The sequence below is a fragment of the Choloepus didactylus genome, chromosome 21, assembly GCF_015220235.1.
Source record: "Choloepus didactylus isolate mChoDid1 chromosome 21, mChoDid1.pri, whole genome shotgun sequence".
Lineage (NCBI taxonomy): Eukaryota > Metazoa > Chordata > Mammalia > Pilosa > Megalonychidae > Choloepus > Choloepus didactylus.
Window position 1 is genome coordinate 44,578,093 of NC_051327.1, and position 23,261 is coordinate 44,601,353.

Consider the following 23,261-nt stretch of genomic DNA (forward strand, 5'->3'; position numbering starts at 1 on the left):
CTATTTCACGCCTTTAAAATACAGATTTCCTGGCGCCACCTTCAACCCTGACGGGGTGGTCTTGGGACCACACACTGAAAAGTGTTGCACGTTCACGCTCACTGTCCAGACGAGCGTGTGCTCATGTCCCCTGCTCACTTGTCAAGTGGAATCTGAATATTAACCTTATCCGTTTTATCAATTCTTTATACATGTTGGACAAATACAAGTTTGCTCATTAGAACTATGGCACATATTTCCCCTTTCAATTGTCTTCCTTTTTATTTTTATATATTTTGAGCCAGAATGGGCAGTTTCCACCTTGTAAAATAATTAGCCCTCAAGGCAATAGTGAGACGTCACGTCCCTTTTAATTTTATGGGCAGAAGAGTGGGTCCTGGAAAGGGCACCTGACAACCCTTAAGCCAGGCGACCGTTAGAAGTGGGCAGAGGCTGGAACCCAAGCCTGGGATTTGCAGCCAGGCCTCTTTGGAAAGCCACAGCTATGAATGCCACCAGCAGCCAGCCTTCACTGCTCACCTGTGTGGATGCAGGTGAAGGCTGTCTCTCTGCCCACCAGCTCAGGTGCACTGAAAAAGAGGACCATCTGGACTTGACCTAACAACTGTGGTTCTGACTTGGAACCCTGGTTCCATCAGGTTGGTGGAGAAAACAAGTCCTACCTGGGTCCCCTCAGTACCTCCCCTCAGGTTTGTCCCAGTTCTGGGGTTGTAGGCTGGGTGTGGTTTTAGGGGTCCCAGGCCCCCTACGAGCTCCTAGGGTCCTTGCTCATCACCCGGCACTGTGACCACTACGAGGAGCCTGTATCCTGTCTGGGGTCTGGCGGCTCTTGGCTGTGCTGGGCATGGAGGAATGTTCTCTGAGGATGCCCTCCCGGGGGCTGTGGGAAAGCCAAGTGTTATGTTTCCTCTGCTCTGGGGACCCACATACTTCTCTCTTGCGTCTTTCCTCCTCCCCACGCCCTGTGAGAGGACCCCTTCTTGCTCCTGCTTTTGCTGCAATCACTCTTTTCTTAGGGAAATCACACGCACAGAGGAGCCGAGTTGGTGACGTTCTCTTAACTGTCACGGAACTAGCAGTGTGAGTTTGCTGGTACAAGTGAGGGGTGATAGGAGTAACTGGGGCTCACTGCAGGCTTGGCTGCCCCCTCTACAGAGGCGGCCACTGCTCCGAGTTGGCTGATTGTTCCCCGGAGGAAGGCAAGACCTGTCTCCAGATCTTTAGTTTGTTTTTTTAAAGTCAGAATTATTGAGGTATTTACAGTAAAAAGCACCAATTATAAGTTACAAAGAATTTTGACAAACATACCCACTGGTATAACAACCTCCACAATCATGATGTAGAACATTAGATTCTTTTTTAAAGAGAAGCTGGGAATTTAGATATTTATGTGAAATTTTTTTATTAAAATGTTGGCAACTAATTTTTTTACAAAAAGGACTGAACGGGTCAAATAGGACATGAGGAAGGCTAGAAGCAACCCAGGGGATGCTGGTTTGCAACTTCCATGCTTTAAGAAAGCAGAATCCAAAGTCTCACTGATGGGGAGAGGTTTTTCCCACCCTGCCATGTCCCTCCCCTGAGGTGACAAGCACAGATCCCTGGACTTACCTGAAGGAGGAGAGAGGAGGAGGATTCCCAGACAACTTAGGTTCCTGTCTTAACACATCCCCCCACCCCCACCCCCCACCCACGTCTTTGGCCAGGCCAAGGCGAACCTCGAGAAGAACAAGCAGACGCTGGAGAAGGAGAATGCAGACCTGGCTGGTGAGCTGCGGGCCCTGAACCAGGCAAAGCAGGAGGTGGAGCACAGAAAAAAGAAGGTGGAGGTGCAGCTGCAGGAACTACAGTCCAAGTACAGCGATGGGGAGCGGGCCCGGGCCGAGCTCAACGACAAGGTCCACAAGCTGCAGGTAAGGAGGCAATGCAGCAGGCAGCCTTCGGTGCCAGGTGAGTATGGGCCCTGGTTCCGTGGGGGTGAGGTTCTTCCCAGCCAATGGAAAGTCTCTCTTGCTGCAAACCGAGTCACTTTCCTCTAGTTTACATTTCTTGGGAAGAGGAGATGGTCACCCCATTTGATCTAATCTTGAAAAGCCTTCATCTGCTCAGTCAACAAGTATTTATTGAGTGCCTGCTGTGTGCCAGGATGTGGGGTTAATCTTGAGACACAACAGCAAAGAAGAAAATAGACAGTGTCCTTACCCCAGTTGAGCTCCAGCCTAGTGGGGGGAAAGACATCAGTAATCTCACAAAAGAATGTAGAATTATGCTGGAAAAGGTGAGGCAGATGGTACAACAAGTGTTAAATAACCAGGGGCCTGGCCTGGGAGGAGGGAAGTCGGAAGACTTCCCTATGAAGGATGTGCAATCTGATGGACAAGTAGAAGTCTGTGAGGCAGAGAGAATAGCATGTGCAAAGGCCCAGTGGTACGGGGAAACATTAGAAAAGATGGAATAAGGCCAGGCTAGCTGGAGTGCCAAGTTGGAAGGGGAAACACGGTGCAAACGGGACTACAGAAGTAGGCTGTGGTCAGTGGTACCAGCCTTTGAGGCCCTGTGATGTGGATGTTGATCTTTACCCTGTGTGATGGGAAGCCATGGATGGGTTTTAAGCTGGGAAAGGACATGGTCTCTTTATCTTTGGTGTGATTTAGCTTTGAATAGATATAAAATATTTTGATAAATATTTAATTTTGCTTTCAGGCTAGGGCAAGGGGGGAGTTGATTATTTCACATGCAGTTGAGAGCAGTGATTTTGCTATCCTAACAAAAGCAATAAAAAGCAGATGAAGGCTTTTAAAGATTAGAGTACAGCCCAACTAATTTATATCCTCAGTGTAAATAGGAAGAGGATGGGTGATGGGCTGATATACAATCAAAAGGATCTTCTCGGCCATACAAGGGGCTGGGGTAAAAGGCAGAGAACATGGTAAAGGGCTTTTTCCCTTTAGTATCTGCATTTTTGGTTTTGGCCATTAAGCGTTAGTGAAAGGGCAGAGACTTAGGGGTGAGGAAGGGGGTGGGGGAGGCAGGGCTCCTTAGAAGTGCAAATGCCGTCCTGCCTTCTCTTCTCCAACTGTAAGATCACTGCACTGCTCTGCATCTGAAATCTCAGACCTGTGCTTCATCTTTGCCAACCCTAGTAGAGATCCAGGATCTGTTTAGTGGGATCAAGGCCCAGTCAACACAATTTGGGAATCTAACAGGTTCTTACACCAGAAAGTCTAGAGTCAGGGATCTCAGCTTTCAGGCCATGGCCTTCCCTAGGGGGGCACAGAGTTATCATTTTAGGAGTTCCGTACCTTTGTGGGTATTTTCTCAATCAATAGATACCACAAGTCCTATCACATGAGGGTGTGATGTGTTCTGAGTGAAAAAGGCTCCTCTTCCTGAGGCTCGGGATCCTGTCCTAGACATCCTGACTAACCATAGGCTCTCTGTGCCCTCAGAACGAAGTAGAGAGTGTCACAGGGATGCTCAACGAGGCGGAGGGGAAGGCCATCAAACTGGCCAAGGATGTGGCGTCCCTGGGGTCCCAGCTCCAGGACACCCAGGTGGGTACCCTGTCACATCATCCAGGGGGCCCTGGGGTATGACCTTCCTGGGGGTGAGTCCCTAGGATGTCTGTGTGTCCTTTCTGTAGGAGCTGCTTCAGGAGGAAACGCGGCAGAAGCTCAACGTGTCCACCAAGCTCCGCCAGCTGGAGGATGAGCGGAACAGCCTGCAGGACCAGCTGGACGAGGAGATGGAGGCCAAGCAGACCTTGGAACGCCACATCTCAACTCTGAACATACAGGTGCCGGCTACAGGTCCTTGCTTTGGTCATGGGTCTTCTCAAAGCCTTTTCTGGGCCCAGAGCCCTTGAGTGGACGTCACGTGCTCTGATGTTCTGCTGCTTGTAGAACATTGGCGCCATATTGCTTGGCTCACTGTGGCTCTCCCTGATATTGGATGTCTTCAACTAGGGGAAAGAGGTCTTCACTTCTCGGGGCTTTGGGGGCAGGGATGGGATCCACTCACGGCCCACCTCTCACTCTACCCTGCACACTGCCATTGCAGCTCTCTGATTCGAAAAAGAAGCTGCAGGACTTTGCCAGCACTGTGGAATCCTTGGAGGAGGGCAAGAAGAAGTTCCAGAAGGAAATCGAAGGCCTCACCCAGCAGTACGAAGAGAAGGCGGCCGCTTATGACAAACTGGAAAAGACCAAGAACAGGCTTCAGCAGGAGCTAGATGACCTGGTCGTTGATTTGGACAACCAGCGGCAACTGGTGTCCAACCTGGAGAAAAAGCAGAAGAAGTTTGATCAGGTAGGGGCCAGCGTGCCCTCAGCTTTGTTCATGGACATTTGCCGAGGGAGTCCAGGTGGTGTAGGCCCAATATCGGGGGGGCTGGCGAGTGTGTGGCCACGTCCCATCCTCGACTTTGCTGGAAGCACTGGACAGCTGTCTTGCTCTGTGTGACTGAAAAAATAGGGCTAGTACAGCAGAGTAAGGACAGTAGCAGGAGCCCAAAGAGTGTGAACCTCTCTAAGCAGCACCACCTTTGAGCCATCAGCAGGCCAGTGATACTCCAGTTCTCATCCTGATAAGGAAGGAGTTTCCTTTATTTTATTCACTCAACAGGTATTTATGGAGTTTCTTTTGAGTATTCCAAGTAATTTGAAGTTTATGCTGTTTAAATACCTACTTCCCTTCAACATTACATTATGAAAAGTTTCAAAAACACAGCAAAGTTGGAAGACTTGTACAGGGGACACCTGTGTACCCTTCACCAGGATTCTTTCATTAACATTTTATCACATTTGCTTTAACACTTATTTGTTCAAAAGGATGCATATGGTTCAAAAGGATGCATATCAAAGCAAAATAAAACAGCTGTACACTTTCCCCTTAGTACTTCAGCATTGCATATCATCAACTAGAATTCATTTTTCTTTTCACAGTTTTGCTTCTTTTGAGTTAAAATTTATATATGATGAAATGTACAGATCTTAAGTGTTTGGATAAATGCAGACACCTGTATGACCCAAACCCCTAGATGCCAACTTTTAATAAATGTTACCCTTATTTAGGAAGCCTGACTTCATTTACAAGTGACTCAGGGTATCCTAAAAATCAATTTCTAGATTGTGCTGTGAGGCCAAACATCAAGGGCTTGGCAGCTCATTCCCCTCCCCAAATGGCCTCAGAGTGCCGGGCTTCCCCATGGCACTTTCGACTCTCCCTTTCCATCAGTGTCCCTTCTCTATGCTGTCAGCTCATCTTTGTTGCCTGTAATCTACTGCTTCATTATCTGGTCACGGGTCTGGGGTCGCCTTTATTTCCTGTCACATATAATGAAGGGTTTGGGGGTTGACTGTGTTGCTTGGAGACCCCTGTTCCTTCCCTGTCTTTGCTGAATTCTGGAAGTCTGGTCTTTGGACGCTATGTATATAAGGCACTGGTCTCTCTCTCTCTGAAGATGAGATTAACTTCAGGATGGTGTATTCTGAGTTGCTTTTCAAAGAAGGGATAAATGTGTGCGGTTCCATCCACATACACACGCCTTGCCCTGCTCTGACCGACAGGACTCTTATGTGAGATACTTACTTGTGGTCATGATACAAGAAAAGAATTCGTCTCTGGAAGGATTAAATTCCACATTGACCTTGGTAGCAGTATGTTCTACCTATCTTGGGCAACTTTAGTTGGTTCAAAGCGCAAGGATTCAGCTGATTTGGGCTCTGTGTAAAGTTGACCTAGAAGTCAGAAACCAAGAATATTATAAACTTCCATAGGTAGCTAAATTGTTTACACCTGCACTTTGAAAATTCAATGGGACACAAGGCTTCTTCCCCATATATGAAAATAAATGAAGCCAACCTTGTCGTGCCTAGCATTTCTCACAAATGCCTGCCTCTGGATCTTCTGTTGTTTTGTAGTTGTTAGCAGAAGAGAAAAACGTTTCTTCCAAATACGCGGATGAAAGGGACAGAGCCGAGGCGGAAGCCAGGGAAAAGGAGACCAAGGCCTTGTCCCTGGCTCGGGCCCTTGAAGAGGCCTTGGAAGCCAAAGAGGAACTCGAGAGGACCAATAAAATGCTCAAAGCCGAAATGGAAGATCTGGTTAGCTCCAAGGATGATGTGGGCAAGAACGTAAGTTGCTCGTTATTCTCTTTGTACACATTTCATCAACCCACCTCTCTGCTACTTAGAAGTAGATGGGGTGGGGGGCTGGCTCTGTGCCTTTTTCATAGTCAGTCATGATTGGGAGCTGAAGGCAGCTGCTTGGGCTGATGCCAAGATGGGAGTGGTTTGAGACAGCAGTTGAAGACAGGGTCCGAGCGGAAGGCTCCAGTCTGAGCTCCCAGGAGGCCACCTTGCTACCTGGTCATGGACCTTGTGTGCAGGCAAGAGGCGTCTCATTGACATGCACTATGGGTTGCTTGACCATCTTAATGAAGTGAGCACTCATGTAATTGGTGGTGCCCGCTCTGCTGGCCAGGTCCATGAGCTGGAGAAGTCCAAGCGGGCCCTGGAAACCCAGATGGAGGAGATGAAGACCCAGCTAGAAGAGTTGGAGGATGAACTGCAGGCCACGGAAGATGCCAAGCTGCGGCTAGAGGTCAACATGCAGGCCCTCAGAGTCCAGTTTGAGAGAGATCTCCAAGCCCGGGATGAGCAGAATGAAGAAAAGAGGAGGCAGCTCCAGAGGCAGGTAGTACATGTCAGGGGGAAAGGGGGTGTGAGGGGGGTGCAGTGAGTGGGGAGGAGGGGTGTCCTGATTCATTCCTGCCCCAACACTGCTTGGCTTTATGGAGACTCTGTTTTCTCACCTGTACCATGGGGCTGAGAAAACCCACCTTGCAGGTGGTTGTGATGGTGGAAGGAGTTGTGTGCACACAGGAGCTTGGTGGAGGCTGCAGCCAGCCCTCTGGGAGCAGCCAAACAGCACACATCTCTCTTCCATGCTCAGCTGCACGAGTACGAGACAGAACTGGATGATGAGCGGAAGCAACGTGCATTGGCAACTGCGGCCAAGAAGAAGCTGGAAGGGGACCTGAAAGACCTGGAGCTTCAGGCTGACTCGGCCATCAAGGGGAGGGAAGAAGCCATCAAGCAGCTTCGAAAACTGCAGGTAAGTCGAGGGTGTGGCCTGGAGGAGCTGCCGTGGGCCAGCTATGTCAGCAGCAGCAGGAGGTGATGGGCCTGCCTCTGACATGGGTGCCAGTTCAGCTGGTGTTTTTCCATCGCTGTCTGGCTTTTGGTGGCTGTTTCCTGCCCTGGGTAGGGCACCGTACATAAGAATTTGGCCACTGTCTTCAGCTCACATCAGGAGTTCAGCAACTTGAGCAGACAGGTCTGCTAAGCCCATCTAGAACAGTGTCCCCAAAATGGCCACCTGGCACCAAAGGGAATGCCCACATTAATAGCGACTTTTCTTTGGTTTCCTGAGGACTAAGGGGCTGGCATGGAAAGACGGGTTGAGCAGGAGAACTTGGGTGAGTAAGGCCACCTTAGCTTGCCCCTCCTGCTGCCTCATGCAGGCTCAGATGAAGGACTTCCAGAGAGAGTTGGAAGATGCTCGTGCTTCTAGAGAAGAGATCTTTGCCACAGCCAAAGAGAATGAGAAGAAAGCCAAGAGCTTAGAAGCAGAGCTCATGCAGCTACAGGAGGTAAAGACTGCTTCTTGATATGAGGGCCTTGGTGGGGACATCGTCTCAGCACCCCAGGTTTGTGCAGTCATGGATTCTGTTTCCTCGCCCAACATTCCAAATGAGTGAACCCTGTAGTAAGAGCGTGGAGAGATCCATCCTTTTCTCCTCTGATATATTTGGGGGCCTCCCCTGAGCTCAGATGAGGAGCAACCATTTTCAAGGGCAGCTGTAGAGATGGCCAGGGGCCTGGTGACAGGAGCAGGGTGGGTTCTCAGGTGGGCTCGCCCCTGCCTTGCAGACAGCAGGTTCCCTTCCCTCCCCATCCTGCCCTGCAGGATCTGGCTGCAGCTGAGAGGGCTCGCAAACAGGCAGACCTGGAGAAGGACGAGCTGGCCGAGGAGCTGGCCAGCAGCGTATTGGGAAGGTGAGGCCACCCCTGTGCCCATGGGGAGAGAGGGGGTGCTCTAGAAGACGAAGCAAGAGGAACCTCCTAAGACAGCCTCCTTTCTCAGTGTTTTCACACCCCTCTTTGGAGGCCTGGCCAGTGTCACCCATTCTGAATGGAGAGTGAGGAGGGGCCGGGAAGGCTGGGAAGTCAGGGAACTGGGAGGGGGGGTCCTCACTCCCTCACCTGCCTCGGCCTGATACATGGGGTGCTAGTCCCAGCTCCCCGATTCCTCACTGTGTAGCTTTGTACAAGTCCTCTAATCCTCTCTGAGCGTCGCGAAGGCAATCCCGAGGTGCTGCTCCTCCCTCTGGAGGGCCTTTCCTGAGCCAGGGTGAGGGTGGAGGCCCCAGACTTTCCTCTGCCCTAGGAACACACTTCAGGACGAGAAGCGCCGCCTGGAGGCCCGGATCGCCCAGCTGGAGGAGGAGCTGGAGGAAGAGCAGGGCAACATGGAGACCATGAGCGATCGGGTCCGGAAGGCCACGCAGCAGGTGAGGGCAGGTGGGCCTGGGTCCGGGTGGGGGCTCCAGGGCCCGCCTGAGCAGCAGAGCAGCTTGGAACTACCGCAGAGCAGGGGCGAGTTCTAAAGCCCTGCCTGGTACAGTCAGGGCGTCACGGGCCCCCCGGGCACCAGGCCAGGGAGGTGGGTGGGAGAGCAGGGCATGGGCTCCAGCCCCCTCGCACCCACCTCTCCTCTTCCGGCCGGCGTCCCACCTGCACCCGCTCCCCTGCCGTCTTCAGAACACTCGGCGCCACCAGACTGCACTCCCTGGGTTGTTTGCCAGCTCAGGACTGGCTCCCTTTGTCGGGCTCCTCGTGCCTGGGCACAGGGACCCTGGCCTTCTCCTTCACAAGCAACGAGCCACGGACCTTGTGAGCCCCAGTGAACATTACAGAATGAAAGCATTTCCGAGGGTCCACTCCGTGATGGGCGCTGGGGACACGTTCTGTGACCTAAAGCACCTTCCAGTCTTGGGCAGAGAAGAGACGAGTCCCAGAAGGCTGCGGCCAGGGAGGGGACCCGGGAAGCTTCCTGAAGCTTCCTGAAGCACTGCTTCTTGGGCTGAGCCTTCAAGAAAGCCCGGGAGCTGGCAGGCTAGAGGACAGGGAAGAGAGCATCGCGCTCCAGACCCAAAACTCGCACAGGGGCCAGCGGAGGGTGGAGCACGTGGGATGGGTGACCTTTCCCTGTACCTCCTGACCTTGGCCCTCCTCCCCAGGCAGAGCAGCTCAACAACGAGCTGGCCATGGAGCGCAGCACAGCCCAGAAAAATGAGAGTGCACGGCAGCAACTCGAGCGGCAGAACAAGGAGCTCCGGAGCAAGCTGCAGGAGGTTGAGGGGGCGGTCAAGTCCAAGTTCAAGTCTGCCGTTGCCTCACTGGAGGCCAAGATTGCACAGCTGGAGGAGCAGGTGGAGCAGGAGGCCAGGTATATGGGGCCACCCACACCTCCACCCCCGACTCTGGGTACAGGCCAGAGTCCCCATCCCAGCTCCCCAGTGGCTGGCAGGAGGGTGCTGGGGAAGTCAGCTAGCCTCTGTGAGCATCGGTTCTGGCTTAGGAAACATAAGCACAGGGCTACCTGTGCTGCAGGTATGTCATGAGAACTGAATGAGGACAGAGTCAAGTTCTGTGCCTGCCCTAGAGGAAGCAGTTAAAAAGTCAGCCGCTGTTAGTATCATGACTGTCGCTGATGACTTTGGCCACCTGTTACTTTTCCTAACCTGTGCTTGCAAGGACAGCACGTTAACAGATACACTGTGTGCATTCAGCACACGGATATAGGAAGGCTTCTCATTGCGATTATGGGTAGGCTGAGGTTAAGAGTTGCAGCACCTTTGGGGTCACCAGATTTCAAGCATCCTGACCTGTGCTTGGGCTGAGTCCTGATTTGGAGCCTGGAAATTATGCTCTCAGTGGGCAGCAGGCTGCATCTGGTTTGCACATACCCTGGAAGGGAAGTCCCCATCTCCCCCATTTGAAAGCATCTCCCTGCTTCCCCCACCATGTGCAGGGAGAAGCAGGCGGCTGCCAAGGCGCTGAAGCAGAAGGACAAGAAAATGAAGGAGCTCCTGTTGCAGGTGGAGGATGAGCGCAAGATGGCCGAGCAGTACAAGGAGCAGGTAGCCCTGCCCCCACCCCACCCCCCACCCGGGCCCCAGCCCCCAGCCCCCAGCCCCCCAGGGCCTCCCTGATCCCTGGCTCGCCTAGGCGGAGAAAGGAAACACGAGGGTCAAGCAACTCAAGAGGCAGCTGGAGGAGGCGGAGGAAGAGTCCCAGCGCATCAATGCCAACCGCAGGAAGCTGCAGCGGGAGCTGGATGAGGCCACGGAGAGCAACGAGGCCATGGGCCGGGAGGTGAACGCACTCAAGAGCAAGCTCAGGTAACGCGGCCCGACCCGGCCCCTGGAAGCTGAGGGTGGGGAGTGGGGGTTGGCTTCTTGGGTCTGCCTCTAGTGCCCAGGCAAGTCGAGGCCCCGGTGCCAACGGCTCTTTTCTCCAAAGGCCCCCCTTCTTCCCGGGGTTCCTCTCTGTGCATCGTTATTGGTCAAGCACCACCTGCCCAGGGCTGCCTCCAAGGACCTTTTCTTCTCTTTTCTTTAAAAACGTTCTCATCCCATCCACTGGTGAGGATGGGCATTCCTTCTGTCTTCTTGCTCTAACTTGGCTCTGTGGACGTTTTGGATCCAATAATTGTCTGCTGTGCATCGTAGGATGTTGAGCATCCCTGGTCTCTACCCACGGGATGCCAGTAGCATCCACCAGCCCCACCCCACAGCTGTGACAGCCCAAACTGTCAGCAACATGGCTTCATACCCCTGGGGAGTGCAGCTGCCTGTGGATGAGAAGCCCTGCTCTCCCTGGGGTGGGCTCTTTGCAGCCTGAAGGTGGGGTCTGTGTCTCTCTTCCTCCTCAGGGCTGCTTCCCCCAACCCCTCCTCATAGCCCTGATGATCCAGCCTCTAGGTTCCTTGAGCTTCTCTCCTCCTTGACCTGGCCACTCCCTTGGGCATGGCTGCTACTTCTGGGCCCTCCTAATTTTAGTGCCAGGCATCTCGTTATTTGCCGTCCCCACCCTTCTTTGAGCTCATTTCCTCTGACGACTCTGATGCACTCATCCTGAGCCCCCAGCTTCTTGCCCATGAAGAATCATCACTTCCCCTCCTTTCTCACATGCTCAGCTCCTGGGTGCTCCTCTTGCTTTGCTGGACCCACGTGGCTAAAATGCAACTCTGGTAAAACCCAACTGTCCACCGTCTCCACATCTGCCACGCAAAGTGGCATGAAAAGAATGGACAACCCCGGTGCCGCGTCTCACCTCAGACTGCTGGTTGCTAACATCAGCGGCCCCCTCGGTGCTGCCTGGCCCTCATCCCCCACCCCCCACCTGGTCTCCCAGGTATCTGCTTCTCACTGCTCACTGGACCCCACCCTCATCCTCAGCTGACAACCTAACTTCTATTTAACTGAAAGGCAGGCAAAATCAAGAAGCCCCATTGCCCTCCTCCCTAGCTCTGTGCCTTCATGTTCTACTTCTTTCCCATTTCTGTGAGGAACAGCCGAGCACCAGCTAAGGCCCACGCCTCCGTGAGACCCACCCCTCTTGTTTACTCAAGGACATGGCTCCAGAAATCCTTACCTTTTTCCTTTGCAACAATGTTGTAAGGATCTCACTTAAAGACCCAACAGTTTAAAAATCCACTTAGTCCCATGCCCCTGATGCCTTTTCCAGCAACTCTATGGGAGAAGTTGTGGTCTTCAATCCCGCTTTCTCTCATCCCATCGCTGGCCAGCCCGTTGCCCCCCGTCACTCCCCTGGTGGCCTGGATGTGGCCCTGTCCTGTCTGGTGGTCAGTCCTCATCCTCGTTTGACTCAGCAGCAGCACGTGGCCCTGCTGATCCCCTCCTCCTCGCACACTTCCTTCACCTGGCCTCTACCTTCCTGCCATCTCCTTGCCTCCTTTGCTGGCTCCTCGTCTCACGACCCTCATGACACTGGATGCCCCAGGTGCCATCCTTGGCCCTTTTTTGTCTCTGTTCCACACGTGGTTGATGACTCCCAGGTTGACATCTCCAGCCCAGACCCCTCCCTGGACTCCAGACTTGCCCAATGTTTCCCCTTGGATGTCCAGCACATCTTACCCCTACCACGACTCTCACCCTGAACCCTGATGGCACTTTCACCCCCAGGCCCGCTCCTCTCACCACCCTCCCCAGCTCAGCACCTGGAATCGTCAAGTGGCCGTTAACTCAGACCAAGAACCTTGGTCAGTCTTCATTTTTCTCTCTTCCTGACACCCCACATCCGTTTTGTCAGACAATCTGATCAACTTTCCCTTAAAACTACCATACACCAGAATCTAACCACTTCTTGATAACCAAGCCACCGTCAGCTCTTATCTAGGTTACTCTCGTGGCCTCCCAGTGGGTCCCTGTCTCTTCCACATGGTTCTCAGCCCGACAGCCAGAGGGATCCTGCTAAAAGGAAAAGCCCAAGTACAGCCCTCCTTTGCTCAGTACCTTCTGGTGGCTTCCGCCTCGCTCCAAGCCAAAGCAAAGTCTTTATAATGATTCAGGTCCACTAGGCTCTACGAGATCTGTGGCCACTGCCCTCTAAGTCTCGTCTGACCTCTTCACACGCTGCCTCAGGGCCTTTGCACTGGCTGGTCCCTCCCTCCCTTCAGGTCTTCACTCACTCGCCTGTCAAAACTTTCCAACCTCACCCTCTGCCATTCACCTCCGCCTTCCCCGCCTGTGTGTTTTTCTCCTAAGCCATGTGCCACCATGTGATATGCTATCTCTTTTACTTATTTATCTCATCACTGTCTTCCCTCTCAGTCGGTAAACTCCATGAGGGCAGAGGTTCTGTCTCTTTATTCATCCTCAGCATCTAGGACCCTGCTGGGCACATGGGAAACCATCAGTCCTTGAGTTGTGGTGACGTTTACACCTCCTTTTGTCATTTTGGTCGAGCCTCTTACTGCCTGAACTATTGACTTGATATTTTCTTTCAACTTAACTGTTCTATTATATATACATCTGTTTGCAAATAAAACTTACCAACTTCACCAGCATCACCTGCATTAACAGGTGACAATGAAATGAAATACAGGGGAAACAAGCAATATTGAGTTGTAGCTACCGTGGCACTCTCAGTTAAAAAGAGAGAGGGGCGATGTTAGCACCATAACAGACCTCTCTGGCATGATGAAAGCATGTGAAGAGAGCTGAAAAGGGAATACTTTTCTCACTGTGCAATTCAGTAATTCAATGGCATGCCCAGGAAGCACCTAAAATCACCCAGCATGTCAACTCCACACTTGGGGGACCACTGCATAAGGCCATGGGAAACCCCAAACCCTGTGAGTGGCAGGCAGAGAGCGGGTGGTTCAGGGCTTCAGGAAGGAGCCCCCAGGCTCTGGAGGCCTGTGGGTCACCACATGATGGAGCAGAACCAGACCTAACCTCTCAGGGGCCTGGGGTTGAGAGCTGTTCTCAGCACGAAGACCCCCAGAGTGAGGTCTGCTCTGCTGGGCCCCCACCCTCCCTAGTGGCTGGGCTGAGTGGTGGGAACAGTCAGCCATTTCAGCTCTCCCACCGACTTGCCATCTCTGCTCCCCTTTCTTGGGATTCCATTAGCACCCTTAAACATCCCCTATAGGGTCTGCCCCTGACAACTGACCCTTCTTATACACAAAACCGGCCGGTTCCCAGCAAACCGTTCTCACCTATCCTAATTGGAACATACAGATAATGCAGTATGAAGACATGTCATGCTTCTCTGTCTTGCCCAAGTCTTTTAGGTGCACAAAAACATAAAATCAAGTGCTAGAGCTTTGAGCGAAGGTGGCAAACCTAGCCAGCTACTCAGTGAACAAGGACTTGCCGAGCAAGTGCCAACAATTTTATCAGCTGGAAAAATCTCAACACGGACCTTCCGTAAGCTTTACCAACGTACGCACCATCTGCCATGTGGCTAGTCGTATCCGACACGAGCTGCAAAAGGCACCCAGCTCTACCTCTGGCAAGGGGCATAAAAGATAAGGACCAAGTGATAATGAGGTGCCGCAGCAAGTTCCTTGCCTGGTACTTTTCCAGCTTCTGTTCCAATGCTGATCTTTTGGACTAGCTTGCTCAAATACCTCTTACCCACCTGAACAGGTATGCGTGATGGGAGGAGGTAATCTGCCTTCTTAGAAGTTCTGAAGTACAGACATTTTAACTTAAATATCTGCATTGTTTTTGAGTGTGTGTGCCAGCCTAAGAGCTCTTGGCTTCAGGTGCCTGGCTGCAAGGTTGACTTGAAGCAAATGCCTTTAATTATTAAAAAGGTACTTAAATGGGCTCCTTTGCGTTTGCTGACGGTAACCGCCAGGGACTCTCTCTCTCTGTTTCAGAGGTCCCCCCCCACAGGAAGCCTCGCAATGACTCACCAGGTACCATGCCTTCAGCTTTGCAGCTCATGTGTGTGGCACTGAGTTTCCATTCCCCTTCTGTCCATCCGCTCCCCCACCCCTCCTTTTTTTGGCCCTTGCAAATTTCCTTGAGATTCCTGCAAAATCTGAAGGCTTGGGTATCTTAGTTCAAAACTCTCTTTTTATCAAAACCAAGATAAATGTGTCAATAAGACCTCATCTCTTGACCCATTTTCCCTCTCTACTTCTGGGCAGCGCTTGGGCATTTGATGTGACACTGAATGATGTGACCGTATCTCACACCACGAGTTCATGAGATTGCAGAGGCTGTACGTTGCTTGAATGTTTCTTACCTGCATGGTGAGGGCCTCTTCCACACTGTTAGACCACACAGCTCTCTTCCCTGGTATCGTCAGGACTCCCCACTGAGTGAATGTGGCAATTACACAGTCTAGCTACATTCCTGAAGAATGTACCTGGCTTCCATCTGCCTGGTCTGGCTCACCAATCAGAAGCAACGAGGCACAGGATCACGATAGCCATGGCCCACAACTTGTCCTACCACAGTTAAGCTTTCACAAACTTGCCTGCAAAGGAAAGCTCTTTCCACGATGCTTTTACAAACTCCATCGTTGCATAAGGCTTGAGCAAGGTCTAGCTGCTAGCTGCATTTTTAGTGCAAACTGGTGGAAGCTGGCCGTTGCAAAACCAAGCATGTCCTCGCAGAGCCCTTTCCAGAGGCCTCACGGGCATGTATTCAAGGACTGGGGAATGGACAACCAAGACTTGAGGAAGCCCATGGGGCCCTTCTCTAGGGAGCAGGAAGAAAAGAGGCCTCTGCTCTCAGATTTTAACAACTTTTCTGTGTGTGAAATCAGGCGATCGGGGCCTGATTTCCCTTTCACCCATCTTGAGAGGCCAAGCCCTAGCTTGTGTCCATCATCTTTTGGAGAATCTCGGCTTTGCTACTGCTACCAACTACTTAAAGCTGGATAAGGTCTCGACAAGAGCATTCTTGTCAGTTTCAAGGGGAGTAGGTAAGCCTCTAGGACACGGCTTTCAAGCAGCTTTCCTGCCAACTCACTGGAATCACAGTTTAAGCTGAATTCTAGGATGGGCTGGATGGAGTGAAGGACCCAATGGCTAGCAGGAAACAGAATCCTTGCAAAGTACCAGGGTACTTACCCTCTTGAACTTAGAGCTGGTGTGCCAAGAGTGACTTGGAAAAGTTCTTTGAGTTCACCGAGTCCAAGTTCTCCAGGATCAGACCCTTTAAAGATCTTTAGAGGGGTCCCTTACTTCCTATAACAGATAGAGCCAGTGTCATCCATTGCCTGGGACTTGAAATCAGTTTCTTGAAGGAACCTAGGCCTTGTGGAGATGGCATCCATGCCGGGGCATACGGTGACTGGGGGCACAATTTACTTCTTAGCTCTAGGGAGCAAACTTATTAATAAGCTTCCCTCTGAATTAAGCGAAACTGGCCCAGAAGTCTTTGGGTGGGAGTGGCTACAACATTTTAAGCATTTATTCCTGATCGCTGCACCTTGGTAAACACCATGCCAACCTCTGAACCCAGGTGGGTTTTACCAGCTGGAGTTCTCACATACTCTGACCCCCCCCCCCCCCAAAGGCTACGATAGGATACCCCGTCTCAGCAATCATGAATCTCTGGGTCTTGCTTATGCCCCTAGTCTTACCTTCAGTATGAGTAGTTCCTTTTGACTAAAGAATCGGTAACTGGGGTGGGCTTGCCTTCGTGAGCTCCCGTCCAGTCTCTGTGTAATGAGCAGTTCATCATGTCACCAAGTCTGCTTTCTCCCTAGGCATCCTAAAATAACTGAAGGCCTGTCCTCCAGTGCAGGTCACAGGGTCAGACGGCAGAGCCCAGTGACGATTATTTACTGTGGTCACTGAAAATACTGCTAACAGCAAAAATCAACTGCAGGTGGAGCTGACTGTCCCCCTATTTTAGCACCCCCAACTCGCATTTCACATGGCCAACCCTTCCTATAAAGTCAGGTCAAGCCTGGTGGTAGCTCAGACAGGGGATCCAGCAGGACCTGGTAAGAGAGGGAAAACGGGAGAGGCAGGGACAGAGAAAGAGGTGTCCTACTAGCTAGAACTAAAATAGGCCTTAGATCAATACATGGAGCATTTTTCTAACCAATATTCATTTAGCAGCTATTACATGCCACGCACAGGGTCGACCGTGAGACTCAGTCCAAGGGGCTCCTCGGCAGCAGGGGGTGTGGCCTCGCTCCTCAACCGAGCGCCCCCTCCCCCGCTCAGCATCCTCTTTGCCTTACAACACTGTGCTTTGTGTCCATTCTCACCTTGTTCCAATTGAAAACGAAATACCCCACTTTTTTCCTTTTGAAGGGAGACAAGATGTAGAAGGGAGGCACATGTTCTACCCTCCTGGGAACCCCTAGGGAGGTCCCCACCCACAACGATGTGTGAAAACATGGGTTAGGTAAATCTCCACTTGCCTATTTTCTTTTTAATAAAAGACGAGACCGCAACAAACCAAAACCAGTGGGTTATCAAGTAGCCAAACCAGACGTGTTTTAAAGCAGGTAGTCTTGCCTTGAGAAACTGACTTTCCCTCCATTTCAGCTGATTCAATGTGACTGTAACTTGGGACTGGTCGGGATTTCTTGGCTTCAACCTGAATATTTGCACCTGATTTGTCTTGAATTTGTTTGTGGTGGTTTTGTTTGTTTGGCCCCTTCTAAAAATCTATTCCAGCCTTGAGGGCGATTTCTTTACTAAAGACTCGTGTATTTTCTTGAAACCCACAGGCGAGGAAACGAGACCCCTTCCTCTTTTGTTCCCCCTAGAAGGTCTGGGGGACGTAGAGTTATTGAAAATGCGGATGCTTCTGAGGAGGAAGTGGATGCCCGTGATGCAGACTTCAATGGAACCAAAGCTGGTGAATAAACAACTGGCTAGAATTTTGCACCAGTAGGGGAAAAAACAAAAAAACAGAACAAGACAAAACCCAGAGGACAGTACTTAGCACTGTTGAAATCCGGTTTCAAATTCCAAACATCACAGACACCCAGCACAATGAATATCAAAACACCTCCCTGTACTCAGGGTATAAATTTATGTTTTTATGATGTACCAGATGAGAAAAACCCAACAGGAAACTCAAACACACCCTTTTGCTCTATCAATGAATGTGCAGAGATTTTTTTTTAGAAATAACCACCACGGTAACCAATCACTGACAATTTAGCTTACCTGAAATGAGGAGAACGGCTCCAAAATTGGTGCCCCTGCTCCCCGCGCCCAAGTCATTCCCTAACCTGTGTATCCTTCCGAGTTCCTGAGTAGGCCCTTGTTTGCAAATTCTCTTTTCCCCTCCTGGTTATGACACCTCTGACACACACAGTTCACCAAGACCAAGTGCCTTCTTTAGTCACACAAATTTAAAGAGACACTGTGCTCAGACGGAAAAGAGCAGGAATGTCACCCCATTTCATATGCACCCCGATTGTACTTATAGACACCTTCACTAATAAAAGGTTATAAAGCACTAGAACGCAGCCGGCTTTTCTGTTGCGCTCTTTTCTACAGAGTAAGGGAACTGGGGGTGGGCAGAGGGATTCTCATTCCTCACAACACACCTAGGAAGCCGGGGTTATTATTTCGTAAATGGAGAAATGAGGTGAACGAAATAAGCTGCCCGAGACCCCACAGCGGGCAAAAGAAAGAGCAGGGGCGCAAAGTCAGAGGGGGTTTCTCCTACCAGGACGTGGGGAGCTCCAGGCTAGGGGAGTAAATGATGCCCCTGCACCGTCCACTACCCTCAAGGATGTCCAGAAACAACACTGTTCTCTGTTAAAGCTGTTCCGTACATAATACAAAGAATTCACAGTGCCCTTGAGAGTTGAAAGTAAAATGCAGGATTTCCACTCCTGCCCACTTTTGCCAAGCAGAGGTCAGCAAATGTTTAACCTTTTAACAGTGTAAAAACTGTTCTTAGCTCAAGGGCCATACAAAAACAGCTTGAATTCACAGAGATCTGCTCCCAAAGGTTCTGTTCAACACTAACTATTCCACGCACTGACTGGATGGGATAAAATCAATTTGAGAAAAGAAGAAACATGAAAACTAAAAAGACTCAGCTGAAGGACTAAAGGCTAATAAAATTCCTTTAGCAATACATATACATATTCCAAATACTTTCTAAAATGCTGAAATGAATGGAACTATTGTTTTAAATTAGTTTTCATATTTAGTTACTTGGTTAAAAAACAAAATTTTCCACCACCATGTGAACCAACATAGAAGTCCAAACATACAAAGCAGTATTTATTAAACATCAACATAAACCAATCAAACACTGACGTCTCTTGATTTTATTGTTCTTTTAAAAAAATAAAAGTACATCTTTCAGTGATACAGGTTAAGAAATGTTTCTTAGGGTGACAAACCCGGCACTGTAATTTTTCTGCTGAATTTCAGTAGCACTTAAAAAGCTAGATTTTTGACTCGAGGGTGTTTTTGCTGTTGTTTCGGAAAATAACTTAGTAACAAAAGGAAGGTCAGTAAGCTGTGCACATGCTCCTGAAATTAGCTGTTTTTTTAACTCACCTCTGGAAGTGTGAGACAGTTCATAACAAGCAGTGATGAGGACACAACACCCCGCTGAGTGTTGGAAATCCTGTATTCATTTCCTTGTTTGCAAAGGAAGCTTCCAACAACAGTCCTCAAGCTGTGGTCCTATTTGAAGGTCACCCCGATTAATTCATTTCAGCTGTGAACGAATCCTGCTCTTAGGGCTGCATTATCCAAGGCCACTGTGCCTCATGACCCTCAGCCTTTTCCAGGTCAGGAAAACTAATTGTTGGGATTTACCTAAAGAGGACACAGATTTTGGAGGGACCCTGGTCAGTATGAAATTTACTCTGAAATTCGACCACACCTCTAAATCTCTAAATGCCTCCTCGGTAAGAGGCAGATTAAAGTTTCAGAGGTACACTACCACGGTTTAAGAAAAAGGCATGCGCCTACTCTGCTTTTCACTTCCAGACATGATTTACGTACGCCCATCCTTACTGTGCCATCAAGCACTGGAGATTTCGTTCTGGACGACAGCTCCAGCTGAGTGGGGTCGGGGTGAGAGCTTAAAGGGCAGGCGTGGGCCTCTGCGATGGGCTCGGCCTCCCAGGTTTAAGGAATCCCTGAAGGTTAAAAACACCTCTCAAGACCAACCAGGACTCTTGGTTTCGCCCAAATCTGGCCTCATCGCCGACAACTTGGAGCTCTTCCCAGAGGGTCCAGTCTATCCCTGTCCCTTTGCAACATGTGACGACAGTGAGGCTTAATGATCACCAGACATTTCTGGGGACAAACGTCAGGGGCCATTGGTGACGGCCTCAAGTCATTTGCTTGGAACACAAAGCTAACTATGGTGACTGCTGTCATGTTTCTCAAACTAACTTAAAAAAAAATAGTTCAAAGATATTTAAAGAGAGGAAGAAAGGTAACAAGAACCACTCCCGAACTAACACCAAGGGGTTCGGCTTCTGTGGTTTTCCTAAAGCAACATCTTGACTACACCTTGGGCTGACGGCAGTGATGGTGAGGAAATATTTGAAGGCGGCTTCCCAAATTCCAGGCGCGTTCCCAACCTTCAGACAGAGCAAACCAAATTAAGCTGATATTACAGCTGTTACAAACTGGCTAGCATCAGGGCACACAAAGTTATGAGAACAAGTATCAAAAAAGTTACAGGCAGTGTCTCCCCTTATCTCACTTTTCTCTCTTGTGAAATGAAGACAAACACACTGGTTCTCTAGCTCTCACATCCCCAAGTTTGCACAAAGAGCCTGGTCTCAGAAGACCCTCTCAACCATCCCCTTCTCAAGGTCTGGAAGTTATACCGTGCTGTGGAAAACAATTCTTAATTTCTTGTCATTTGTCTGCCACAGAGCCATCAAATGTATGTGGCCTGGGGACCAGGGGATGGTGGCACATTTGACAACATTTCTGAATCTGGAAGCTGCCTTGATTTTCTTTATGCAAGAAAATAAATGAAGATGTTGGAGGTCAGATCTGTATTTTCCAATCAGGTGACTGGCTTCAGGATTCCCCTTTAGCTAGAACTGAATGTTAGTTTCATGAAGATACTAAAGATTTAAATACATACATACATACATACATAAAATCCTATTCTGGGGGGCAGCAGGGAAGTGTTTGAAGCTCTATTCCCAAATAAGTGATTTGTACAGAACCTTCCCAAAGCCTAACTATATATAGGTCAGGGCTGCTGAATCAAATAATAAAAACCTCTCCTTGGCTATTTGCCAAAACCAGAAGCCATAACCTAATTCTGTGTCAAGGGAGGGGGGTAGAGGATAAGGTATGCTGACATAACCTACAATTAAAAAAAAAAAAAAAAAAAAAAATGGCCAGGGGTTGGGGGTTGGAGCTCCCATATGGAGTGGCCAGGACCCTGCTGGTGAGGAGGTGGATCAAAAGGTACTAACCCTTTTTCACCCAAAGGCACGCTGGTGCTGCCTGGCCATCTGTCGCTGCCGTCTCTGCTCCGGCTCCCCCGTCCTGAGGCTGGGACGCTTGCTCGGTTTGGGGACTGATCATACACAAAGTTCCGGCAGGATGCAAGTTTGGACTCCAATGCCTAGAGAGAAGTAAGCTTTCATTGCTCAAATTAAAGGCCAAACTCTTCTCTCTCAAAGGAGCCCACACAGAGAAATTACCCGTACAGTGGCTCTCAAACTGTGTCGTGTGTTGAATTCCAAGGTGGGACTCCAGAGGATTCCAATGTACATCCAAGTCTTAGAACCACCAGCTGAACTAGTTATGAGAATTCTGGAAAGTCATTAACTTTACCTATTACTGAATCTGTTTATAGGAAATATGAAGTAAATTTTGAAGTAAATTTTGGAAATTGTTCATTCTTTTGTTTACCTTATTGAATGTGCACAGAGGGGGAAGGAGGTCTGAACCAACACTTCACTGAGAGCAGACCCTGCAGAAACCAAGCAGAGACCACCCCAGGCTCCTCTCTGCTATAACTTACTACTAAAACTAAGGCCTGTTTATATAAGAGGAAGCCGGACAACTTAAAAACCAAAAGTAAAAACATAAGCTTCCGGTATGTTGTAGCTATGAAGACATTCCGGTAGAAGACAAGCAGGCAGGGTTAAATTACATGCATTTCCAGGAATCTTTTTTTAAAAATCAAAGAAACAATTATAAAGAATGCCTACATTATTTCTTAAGCTCTAAAGAATCTCTCCTTGTAATTAATATAAAACCTGCTGGGTCAAATTCTTTGCCCTAGCCTTTCAGATTTCCCCTTAAACTTCTTGAGAAAGAAATAACAAAAGAAGAGGGGGAATCAGGGGAGAGAAGGCAATTTTTAAATGCACTTCAGTTTTCTCAAAGTAAGAAAAAAAAACCACCCATAGACACCATGTTAATTTCTCAAATTACCTGAAGGAAAAATTGCACATGGAAAGAAAGAGACACCCAGGAATCAAAGGGAAGATTCAGATTCAGGGTTCTGGTGCTTGGCAATAGGAACCCCACAGAAGGCTGCAGTGATTCTACGGTACTCTGCAGAACTAACAGCACACCTAAAAGTCATCATGGCTCTACTAAAGAGAAAAGGGCTGGGAAGATGAACCTTTTCAACACCCTGAAGGACAGGCAAGAAGCCACAGTCTTACCCCTACTTTCCGCAGCAAGTCTCCCACGATGTTGAGGGCAGATATTCGGGCTGCAGGTGTGAGGGGGGTCCCACTGGAGGAATCATCCAGACCTGGGGTGCAGACGGAGTGTGCACATAATGTAACATTTGTCCACAAACATAATGGTGGACTAGCATTTAATAAGAACCCACAGGAGGCAGAGCACAGAAGCTAACGTTTTCCCTTTGCGTTTGGATGCAGACCTATTTCAGTCAATAGTGAACAGTATAACACACCAAGAGTCTATTTGATGACCAACTCTTTGAGTCCTTACAATGATTATATTATACACTTATTTTTACATGCTATCTTTTTAAAAAAAATCAAAATAAGCTCTCTTGAAATTCTAGGAATTCAATCTCGTTAATTAACACTAACAGCTTCTGTGATAAATGCAATTCAGAGAGTGAGCACACCACATTTCTAAGAGTGGGACTTGACCTGGTCTTGCTACTCAAAGTAGAGCCCGTGGACCAGCACCTGTTAGAAACACAGACTCTGAGGCCCCACCCTGGACCTCCTGAACTGAGGTGCATTTTAACAAGACCCCCAGGGAGTCAAGTGTGAGCAACACTGCTCTAGACTGGGATCCTGGAAATTTCACCAGTATATTCCTCCCCAGGAACAAGCTAAGTGGGAGGCAGCATCTATTGCAGTGTAAGCCGCGGAGCCAGCCTGCTGGGTGTAAGTCCCGACTCTGTCATTTATGAGCTGTGTGGCTGGACGTGAGCTCCTCAGCTCAGTGCCTCAGTCTCCCCCTCCATCAAATGGGGATAATAAAGGAACTTTACCATGGGGCTGCGGTGAGGACCCAACGAGGCCACTCAGGGCAGCACTGTGAGCAGAGGGCCTGGCATGCTGTCGGTGCTATTTGCTATCAGTGGCCTGATCAGAGTCTCTGATCAGTTAATCAATCAGCAGAGGAGCTGGGGCCAAAACTCAAATTTCTTGGATTTTTCTGCACAGCACAGGTTACAAACTTGGGGCCTGCAGGCTGGATCCAGTCTCTAGATAGATGCATTGCTGGACCTA

The 23,261-nt window shown here is 49.7% G+C and overlaps 2 protein-coding genes across 5 annotated transcripts in view; one reads left to right on the forward strand and one right to left on the reverse strand.

Annotated features, from left to right (window-relative positions):
• MYH11 (myosin heavy chain 11) overlaps positions 1-18,053 on the forward strand; it is a 145,060-nt gene extending 127,007 nt beyond the window's left edge. For 2 of the 4 annotated variants that reach the window (XM_037814264.1, XM_037814265.1), the window contains 15 exons: positions 1,707-1,913; positions 3,450-3,554; positions 3,644-3,796; positions 4,060-4,308; positions 5,922-6,134; positions 6,484-6,696; positions 6,955-7,116; positions 7,526-7,654; positions 7,972-8,060; positions 8,452-8,575; positions 9,305-9,513; positions 10,099-10,207; positions 10,296-10,468; positions 14,482-14,520; positions 17,304-17,440. In XM_037814264.1, the coding sequence (XP_037670192.1) occupies positions 1,707-1,913; positions 3,450-3,554; positions 3,644-3,796; positions 4,060-4,308; positions 5,922-6,134; positions 6,484-6,696; positions 6,955-7,116; positions 7,526-7,654; positions 7,972-8,060; positions 8,452-8,575; positions 9,305-9,513; positions 10,099-10,207; positions 10,296-10,468; positions 14,482-14,512 (2,166 nt within the window). In that variant the 3' untranslated portion in view covers positions 14,513-14,520; positions 17,304-17,440. Of the gene's footprint in view, positions 1-1,706; positions 1,914-3,449; positions 3,555-3,643; positions 3,797-4,059; positions 4,309-5,921; positions 6,135-6,483; positions 6,697-6,954; positions 7,117-7,525; positions 7,655-7,971; positions 8,061-8,451; positions 8,576-9,304; positions 9,514-10,098; positions 10,208-10,295; positions 10,469-14,481; positions 14,521-17,303 lie in introns of all 4 variants that reach the window. The other 2 variants (XM_037814262.1, XM_037814263.1) reach the window with 1 other exon arrangement.
• A 795-nt stretch (positions 18,054-18,848) lies between these two features.
• The window catches only part of NDE1 (nudE neurodevelopment protein 1), a 48,234-nt gene continuing 43,821 nt past the window's right edge, over positions 18,849-23,261 (reverse strand). Inside the window, exons 7-9 of the mRNA XM_037814944.1 lie at positions 22,209-22,300; positions 21,003-21,154; positions 18,849-20,144 (exon numbers count right to left, since the gene is read on the reverse strand). Of these exons, the coding sequence (XP_037670872.1) occupies positions 20,051-20,144; positions 21,003-21,154; positions 22,209-22,300 (338 nt within the window). The 3' untranslated portion in view covers positions 18,849-20,050. The remainder of the gene's footprint in view (positions 20,145-21,002; positions 21,155-22,208; positions 22,301-23,261) is intronic.